Genomic DNA, 10,272 nt, shown 5'->3' with positions numbered 1-10,272 from the left:
CTAGCAGTGTTAAATATTATATATATATATATATATATATATATATACTGCACATAAATGTAATATTAAAAATATTTTTAAAAACATTGCATCCAATAATAAAAAATGTGTTTAAAAATATTGGTAATGAATTTAGTAAGGCTACTATTAACTAACTGAGTATAAGAGTTTGATTTACTGTTTATCACCAAGTGTCTAACAGTTGGTATTCTTTCACCAAGAGGGAACCCTAATGTAACTATGGACTGTGGTGATAATGACAACTCCAGTGTAACAAATCAACCCTCTGGTAGGCAACATGTTAGTCAAAGGGAGGCTGTGCATGTATGGGAGTTAGTTTTGCTGTGAAAATACAAGTCCTTTAAAAATAAATTCTATTGAAAATTTTAAAAGACAGCCTACAGAATGAGAAAAAATATTTGCAAATCATATATTCAATAATGGCTTAATATCCAGAATATATAGATAACTCCTACACTCAACAATGAAAAAGTACACAATCCTATGAAGAAAAGCACAAAGGACTTCAATAGACATTTATCCAAAGAAGACATGCAAATAGCCATTAAACACAAGAAAAGATGATTAAGACTGTTAGTAATTAGGGAAGGACAAATCAAAACCACAATAAGAGTCTGCTTCATACACTTAAGGATGGCGATAACTTTAAAAAGGGGGGGAAGGGGAATAAGTATCAGTTAAGCCCCAGATCACCTTTGGGTCATAAGATAAACACTAGGGCTGTAACACCAACATGATGACTATAGCTAGCACTGTTGTATGGTATATTTGAAAAAAAGAGATTAGATCCTCAGAGTTCTCATTACAAGGAGAAAAGGTTTTCTTCCCCTTTTTATTTTCTGTATCTATACTAAGCTCCCTAATATTGCAATTTTCTCTCCATTTTTTATCTCCTTTAATTTACCCTATAGTTTCTCATACAAAGTATATCGTTTTCCACCTTCTGCCACACTCTGTAATATACAGACACACACGTTCTGTGTGACTTTTGTCTTCTCTACTTCTCTTGCTCATTCTTGATGGAGTCTTGGAAATGTTATCAGTCTTTCTAAATTCTCTCTATCTGACATTTGTGTTCTATTCCATTAATTTGCATTTCAAGCTAATTTCTAATGTAAGAATTTAAGTACATAAAATTTTCACTAAGGACTTTCTTATCTAAATACGACAGGTTTTTTATTACATTATTGTTGTTATTTATTTCAAACATATTCTAGCTTTTACTGTAATTTTTTGGGGGGAGCCATGGGTTATTAAACATGTCTTTCTTCTAAGTAACAAGGATTTTTCTTGTTTTTGCCTTAGAACTGAATTCCAGACTAATTAAAGGATCAATCCATGTCACTTTAATCCACTTAAAATTACTGATATTTAGTGTTTAATAATTTTGTATGTACTTGAAATAGATGTCTGCAGTTGAGAAATACAGATTATTAATACAAGTGCCCATTAAGTTCAGATTATTAAATAATTATGCTGGTCAAATATCCTGTATCTTTGCTAATCACAGTTCAGAATTAAATTATTTTGAGTTTCCCTGAGATACTCTTAGTTGCGTACCAACAATAAATATGCTAATTGGAATATATAGGAAAACAAAAACATGACAGTTTTCTAAGGAGCCTCTACACCAATGGGAAAAAAATGTTTAAGATTTCAGATTTCTCAGATACACAAATCACTTTCTTTTTGACTATTTCTTGTATTTTCTAATATTTTATATCATAAAATAAAAAGTTATATTTCAACTTTCAGCCAAATTTTGCTTTCTGAGCCTATACTGCTCTACAGAAAATTAAAGCCACAGATACTTTGATGTATAAAGGATTATTTTATTTTCCTCTGTCAGAAATAGTCTATGTCTTTAAAAAATAGCTCATTTTTTTTCTATATATAGATGGTATATTTATACCAAATGATATTATAGAAGTTTTATTAGAGTTGTGATACTTGTTCAGCCTTTACTTAGCATCTCAAAAAGTAAATAAATAAAATGAAAGAAACAAAAAAAGCACATACAAGTTCCAAAGATCATGAAACGTAAGGCTAAATTCTTGGTTGGTTGTCAGCCAAACTTCTGAAATCAGTTGCTATGGTGATTTTTTTAAAGCTTGTCTTCCTATTCCTCTGGGACTAATTAAAGCATCGAAGTTTATAGTATATGGAGGGTTAGCACTCATTATTCATATAGCAGGTTCTAGCCACTTATAATTAAAACATTTAAAACCATCAATATAGGAATGCAATTGAAGTTTTTAAATACATAATAAAATAAGCAGTGCTATATAAAAATAAATCAAGTTCATATAATAAGATCCAATATTGAAATGTGGGATTTTTTTTTTTAAGGTTTGCTGTAACTTGGTTATTTTTTCTAAGGAGCTAAAAAAATATTCTTCTTATGTAATATCAGGAACTAATTCACCTTTCTACTCCAGTATTACTGATATCATGGCCCATTCAAATCATAGAGAGACTGGGAAATTGGCTCACCAAAAAGCACCTTCTGATACAACTTTTCCTCCAAAGGCTTATAATGATTTTTGTCTTTAGTTTTCCATACAAAAGAGCTACCAAGACAACAAATTTCAATGCATTTCTCTGACCCTCTCAGTATATCAGTATCCCCTTCCAAACACAGATAGAAGATACTTAGAAATATTTATAACATTATTATCTAAACACAAAGAGTAAAATTCAGCCAGAAATAAAATGTTACTGTAAACACTGAAAAAATGCATTAAATCATATCTTGGGAAAGATATAAATTGGCAACATTGCAAATAAAATTCAAGAGCATAATATCTGTTCTATTTGACTGATAACCTAACAAATTTGTGAGATACTCATACGAAAATGACAATGAAGAAAACGGAAAAGCATTCGATGCAGAAAATGACTAAATATGCAGCAAAAATATTCATAAGATACAGATAAATATTAATTAAGAATGTAAGATTAGCCACACAGTTTTGCTTGGTTTCTATATTAGTAACAATGGATATTATAAGACATAATCCACAACTGAAGCAACAGTTATTGGATAGAAACAAGATTTCTACATCTATAAGATCTTTGGTTCTCCTAAGATGCAGCTGTACATAGAGGTGGTATGGTATTATAGCTTTGGCAAAGCAGTGAATCATAAACCAAAGTATCTGGAAACTTGGATCAACTCTGCCAGTGCCAATTTTATGAAATTTGACCTAATCTCAGCCATTCTTGTCAGCAGCTTTATCCATGGAAATCACTAATAATTAATACCTTTCCCCCCCCACCCCACGTGTTTCTGTGACGATCAATTGGAGATTAATAGATAAAAGGGCTTTAAATGTTGAAAGTTGTATATAAACATGAGCTCTTATTATACTGAAGTTGTTCTTGTGATTCCAGATTTGGTTTCAAGAGGCAAAAAATAAAAAAGATCAAACTGAAACACACTAGCCCTGAAATTATTACTAGTAATAGTGGAATAATTTGTCTTAGTGGAATAATTAACCTTCATTTTGACAATTTCACGGACTTCCCTGGATGAGCACATATGGCCCATTTAACTAAGGATGGTTTAATAGGTGCTGTTTATTACAAGTTATAACAATACTACACAGCTTATAACAATATTACACAGCTGATATATATTTCCCTTAGGAGATAATTTTATACATTATCTGGATATTGATTTTGTTTTAATCCACTTCTCCCAGATCATAATTGACTCAAGGGAATGACAATTCCCTGAAATACATCAAAGCATCAAGGCTTGTCAACCTGCACAAGTTGGCTTTGATGGATGTTTGGCTTGTCTTCTCCTCCAAAATTTATTTTATGTACAAAATACATGTTTCAATTCAGTTTGTCTTTGAAGACATCTGTTTTCCAGTTAACCTCCAATTCTTCACACACAAACACAAAGTCGCTGATTAGTTTCAAATGACATGTTTTTAAATGACTTAAGTAAATTAAGTATTGCATTTAGAATCATTAAAATGTATTTGAATGGTTAAACTACCTTACTTGCCTAGGCTTCTCCAATTATATACACTCTGTATCTTTCATCAATGAACCCATCGCAGGGAGGGAAGCGGTAGAGATACAGATGACAGGAAGGAACAGAACATGTGCACTCACCACAGATGAAAGGAGTCTCATCTGAATTATCAGCACAGTCATTCACAAAATCACATAGCTTGTCCTTGGCAATGCAGTGCTTGTTAGCACACGTGAATTCTTGAGCAGTACATGTTCTGTCTGCGCTTAGAAGTGGGGAACAATCTTGAAAGGAAATATCATCCACTGCTACATCTCCTATGTAACTGATACCACGTTTTGCCCTGAAGACAATCTTTAAAAGAAAAAAATAAAACCACTGAAAAAAACATCAGTAGACTCATTCATCAAGAATTTAAAACTTGGGAGACTGGGATAAACGTACATAGACTATCGATGCTGTTGTTTCGTTGCTAAGTCATGTCGACTGTTTTGCTACCCCGTGGACTGTAGCCCTCCAGGCTTCTCTGTCCATGGGAGTTCTCAGGCAGGAATACTGGAATGGGTAGCCTTTTCCTTCTCCAGGTGATCTTCCCAACCCAGGGGTCAAACCCACGTCTCCTGCACTGGCAGGCAGATTTTTTACCACTGAGCCACCTCAGCTTGGACACACTTTTGATACTATGTATAAAATAGATAACTAATGTGAATCTACCGTATAGCACAGGGAATTCTACTCAACGCTCTGTGATGACCTAAACGGGAAGAAAATCTGAAACTGAGGGAATATATATATATATAGCTGATTCACTTTGTTTTATGGTAGAAACTAACACAACATTGTAACGCAATGCACTCCAATAAAAATTGTTTAAAAATTTAAAAATAGAATTCAAAACCTAGGACAAACAGTAAATACAGTACAGAACATAGGGCTTGAATCTGATAAAAATGACCCTGCAATCCGTATGATGAAACTGACCCAGGAAGTTGGAGGGACACTGAAGATCTGTAGCAGACTCAACACATAACGTGTGAGCAGCAACCCTAGTGCCTCTTGTCTAGATTTTTGAAGATGGGGCCTGAGAAACTGGCAGGAGCCACCTATCACTGCTGCCTCTGCAAACCTCAGGGCCAAAACAAGACCTGGGCGCTTGAGAGCCTCAACAAATATATAAAAGTAGGAGGCTCACCAGGTGACAGAATTTACCTAGAGACAGAAGATACAAGCATCCTTTCTTTTTTTTAAATTTTATCCACTTCTTACCATTTTTCTTTTCCATTCAACTAGTGTTTATCAAAAACATACCAAACCTCAAAACTATGAATTTTTAAAAAATTGGCCACCTCTTTGGACTTGACGTAATTGTGATTTGTCTTTGATTAAAGGATGTGATGAGCAAAATTCTCAAGTGTGTCACTGTTGGTCACTGAGATGTCACTTCTATGGATTTTGATAGAAATTATGGAAAATAGAATAACAGTACTCACTAAAGTTTTCTAAGTGAAACTAATTCAGATAGTTTCTATTAAATTTGTCTGCAAGCTAAATATGTATTTGTGTGTTAACAGGAAATAGTCATATATTTTAAAGCAAACTTGGGACAATTAGAGATGAGTTAATAAGAAATACCTATTTATTGTCATCAAACTCTCAAACATCTTTTTACCAAATCTAAACAACTATTGTTAGTTTTTCCTTAAGATATGATATATTTTTATACTACTATATGAAAAACCTAGGTGTTTTCCTTTTAAGATAATAACTGAAAATTCACATCTTTTACATTATGAAAAACATACATTTTTATGTACAATAAATTCATGTATCAAATTTACATAAAAGGAAAAAATTATTTTTTTTCATAGCAGTTGTACTGGAAAAGAAAAATAAATTTGTAAGATATATTAAGAGCTTGGCTGTGATTAAGAAGAGGTAAAATTAGAATTATAAAGATAACTTTTTTATAAGAAAAATTAAGTCCAAGACAAATGGATACACAAACTGAAACAGATATTCAATTACTGGATTATCTGAACTCTTAAATATATAATGCATTGCTTCTGATTAAGAAATTATATAATTAAAGTATCTCAATATTCATTTATTTGTCATCCTATAGATACAACCTTAGGTACTTTGCCATAATCCAATGGTCAAAATATCACTTACGTGTCAACACTCCACACAATGTTGGTTAAGATTCCATAGACTTTAATACTGAATGTCATTAAACATTTTTAAAAGCACAAGCATATTTTTTAGTACAATAAAAGTTGGACCAATTATTTTATAAAACATAGGAAGCAATAAAGCATGGCATCTGTATTATGGACTTGCACTTGACCTGCCTGTACTTAAAGCCTATCACTGCCTTTGTGTAGTTATATAAATAGGGCAAGTTACCCAACTTTTAAGTATCTCTGTATTCTAATCTATAAAATGGAGATAATAATATAAGTCCCTTATAACATTACAGGAATAAAATTTTTATTCATAGAAGAGTACTTAGCATTTAGTAAGTGCTATGTACATGATTGCTCTAGTTATAAAATTATTATAATTAAAGATTATGATTAAATTGTGGTTCTCAAATATAACTTTGAAAATGACCCAGTGCTGACTCAGTATATAATTTCTAAAAATACTATATACTTCTACTCAAAGGTTAAAGGCACTCATGTTTCTGATGCTAAAGAGAATGATAATATAAAACTGGAAGAACAGTAGATAATATATATGCTCCATTACTATTTCTCCAGTGCATAGTAATGTGCTTTCCTGCACATAGTAGGTTCTTAATATTCTTTTATTAAAGGAATGAATCATATTAAATATCAAATATTAACAAACCATTAAAATTTCATCTTAAGATTCAAACAACATGAGCATATTCCTCTGCAAATTCCATATATGAAAAATTAAATTTCAGAAAGACTAAATTAATAATTGATTCCTCTGCTTAAAACCCTCTTAATGTTGTTTTGAACAAGATTTTACTATGCAAATATTCTACTTGCACAGAATAGTTAAGAATCCACTGCCTGAAGTGGAAGCTGACGCCTGGCAGCAGCTGAACCTTCTACATGTTCTTGCTGATGATCCTTCTTGCCTCTGTTAAAAGGTCTTGAGGGTTAAACAGGTAGAATCCTTTAATAATAAATTTCACACAGTGCAAGGCCACTATATTGTTGTCCAATCTTTCTTATTCTCAAGTTGAACTTATTTCTCGTTCATTTCCTAAATTATCTACAAATGACCCTTCAGAAAACTAGGTTCCAGCAAGATAGATTTATTATACCTAACATTCTAAGAAATTGGGGATAATCTGAATCAATGCCTTTATTTATTTATTTTAAAATGTTACCTTTTCTTTAAGTGTTTATTGAATTTTTTTTACAATACTGCTTCTGTTTTGTGTTTGGCTTTCTGGCCAGGAGGCATTCGGGATCTTAGCTCCCCTACCAGGGATTGAGACCACACCACCTGCATTAGAAGACGAAGTCTTAACCCTTGAACAACCAGGGAAGTTACAAGTATCAGTGCCTTACACGAGCTGTATCTAGCCTGTGCTTCCATGGGAGTTGACATGGGCTGATCTATCAGATATGGCACATGACTGCAGATACAGTTACTGAATATTCACAGCTGATTTGACTACATTTGCTGTTATACAGTGGAGAAGGCAATGGAACCCCACTCCAATACTCTTGCCTGGAAAATCCCGTGGACGGAGGAGCCTGGTAGGCTGCAGTCCATGGGATTGCAAAGAGTCGGACTCGACTGGGCGACTTCACTTTCACTTTTCAGTTTCATGCATTGGAGAAGGAACTGGCAACCCACTCCAGTGTTCTTGCCTGGAGAATCCCAGGGACGGGGGAGCCTGGTGGGAGGCTGTCTATGGGGTCGCACAGAGTTGGACATGACTGAAGTGACTTAGCAGCAGCAGCAGCAGCAGCTGTTATATAGAGGACTGGAATTGCGATCATTAGCAAAGATAGTATACCATCTATAGATACATGCTGTAAATTCAAAGAATTCAGGCTTGTGCAGTTAAAACTGAGAAAAAATGACATAAATGGCTCTGGATTCTCACTTTCCCATATCCATTCTAAATCTTAACAGTTAAGCATTATCATCCAGTAAATATCCCTTCATGTCAGACAAGACAAACCTCCAAAAGCAAAAATCACACATCCTAGGAGCTCTTTTTTGCCACATAATCCATAAAAAATAAAATTCACATTAAATATCTTGTCACATAATTACTTTTGGGTTAAATGTTTTAATCTAGGTATCATTCATTCTTTTCCTTTACTTTTAGGTCTTATCCTAATATTATTGTATTTTACATGAAAACAAATACAGCATCACACAATTTTGTGCTTCCCCAAATATTTTTCAGTCATGTAAACCTGTTTTCTCTAATAAGGTTCAACAATGCAGTGTACTTTCAAAGGTCTGTTTAATCAGGTTTGAAATAAATGAAGGTAATTACTCTACAGTCTCTGAGAATCTATTTGCAAAATAGAGTGGTGTATGAGACTGTGGAGGCATGATGGTTGTCACTAAAATTAAATATTCCTAGAAATATGGTTGTCTGATTAGAAACAAAATTAGGGCAGTCCAGAACTGTAAATTCCTTACGGAAAATGCTATATGGAGTGGTACGCATTCATGTAACATACCAGAATGGGAATGAGAGGCCAGAAGACAGGGGTAGAGGAAATAAAGAAAAAAATCAACAAAACTCAATCATCATCTTAACTTGGATTACAAACCTGTGTATGGGAATGAACACCTAAAAACAGCTCCACTTTTTTCCACTGTGCACCTTGCTGTCCACTTTGAGCCCACAATTTAGAAGTAACACTGTCTTTCTTGCTGAGTACCTGCAGAGATAAATCAAGTAAGAAGTATTGAAACATTGTGCCTTGATACATTTTAAACATGTAGAATTTTCCCAGTATTTCTTTTAATTTTAATGTCAACATGAATCCCTGAGAGAAAAGCTCAGACAATTTTCATTAGATATCTTTGTTTTCTAGAACAGCATTGAGTCCCCCAGGGTACCTTACTAGCTCTGTGTAATAAAGTCGTGCATGAATGTCTGTCAGTCAAGTCTGAAGGTATCTGGGCACCATTTAATTAAGAATTCTTAACTACCTTATCTTTTAAAATCTGACAGCAGAAACAACTTGAAGTTTCAATATTGAATAACATTCATGTAGTCACATGAAAAGCACAGGATTATTTACTGAAACATAGTTTTGAGAATGACCTTGTGTTCAGTGGGGATGGTGAAATTACAACAGAAGCCAATTCAATTCCAACAGCACGTATGGGTGATATAAGCAGGCATCTTCTTATCTAAGCCATTAAGAGTTCCCCACCCAATGAACTCTCACCAGTACTACTGGGGCGGGGGAGGGGGTGGCTTCCCAAGTGGCACTAGTGGTAAAGAACCCACATGCAAGAGACTTAAGAGACATGGGTTCGATCCCTGGGTCAGGAAGATGCCCTGGAGGAGGGCATGGCAACCCACTCCAGTATTCTTGCCTGGAGAATTCCATGGACAGAGGAGCCTGGTGGGCTACGGTCCATAGTGCTGTAAAGAGTCAGGCACAACTGAAGCGACTTAGAACATTCACACGAGTACTACTAGGCCCTCATTCTAAAGGCAAATTGAGACTCAGCAGATAAATAATCATGGCTCTTCATTTAGATGACACAAAAAGAGCCATCAAGGGAGTAACTGAGAAGAATAGTTTCACATTTCAAAATAACTGAATTAGATGATGTATTTAATTATATCACGACATTACTTTTTAACAATACAAATATGTACAATGGAATTATTATTCACATAAAGGTGTGGAAAGGTTTTGGTTTTTGAGAGTGAAGTTAATTTTGAATGCTTTCAACATTGGTTTTTAAAGATGTTAAATAGAAATGGTTATTTTTACAAAGTTAGAGTTTTCAGAGTCATATAAAAATTAGTATGCAGCTAGCAAAAATACCACTAAATTCTTGGTCCATAAAATTCAAGTTGAATTTTAAACATATTAAAGTCAAGAAAACAGAATTTCTAAAAAATATAAAAAATCATTTTTGAAGGATACTAAATGAGTCAAGGCTATGGTTTTTCCAGTGGTCATGTATGGATGTGAGAGTTGGACTGTGAAGAAGGCTGAGCACCGAGAATTGATGCTTTTGAACTGTGGTGTTGGAGAAGACTCTTGAGAGTCCCTTGGACTGCAAGG

General features: G+C 33.9%; 1 protein-coding gene across 1 annotated transcript in view; it reads right to left on the bottom strand.

Moving 5' to 3' along the window:
* Nucleotides 1-10,272, bottom strand: part of MALRD1 (MAM and LDL receptor class A domain containing 1) — a 559,293-nt gene that overhangs the window by 347,944 nt on the left and 201,077 nt on the right. Inside the window, exons 23-24 of the mRNA XM_010859895.1 lie at nt 8,791-8,901; nt 4,150-4,363 (exon numbers count right to left, since the gene is read on the bottom strand). Of these exons, the coding sequence (XP_010858197.1) occupies nt 4,150-4,363; nt 8,791-8,901 (325 nt within the window). The remainder of the gene's footprint in view (nt 1-4,149; nt 4,364-8,790; nt 8,902-10,272) is intronic.

The sequence above is a fragment of the Bison bison genome, unplaced genomic scaffold, assembly GCF_000754665.1.
Source record: "Bison bison bison isolate TAMUID 2011002044 unplaced genomic scaffold, Bison_UMD1.0 scf7180017864461, whole genome shotgun sequence".
Taxonomy (NCBI): Eukaryota; Metazoa; Chordata; class Mammalia; order Artiodactyla; family Bovidae; genus Bison; species Bison bison.
This window is presented reverse-complemented; position numbering and strand designations above follow the sequence as displayed.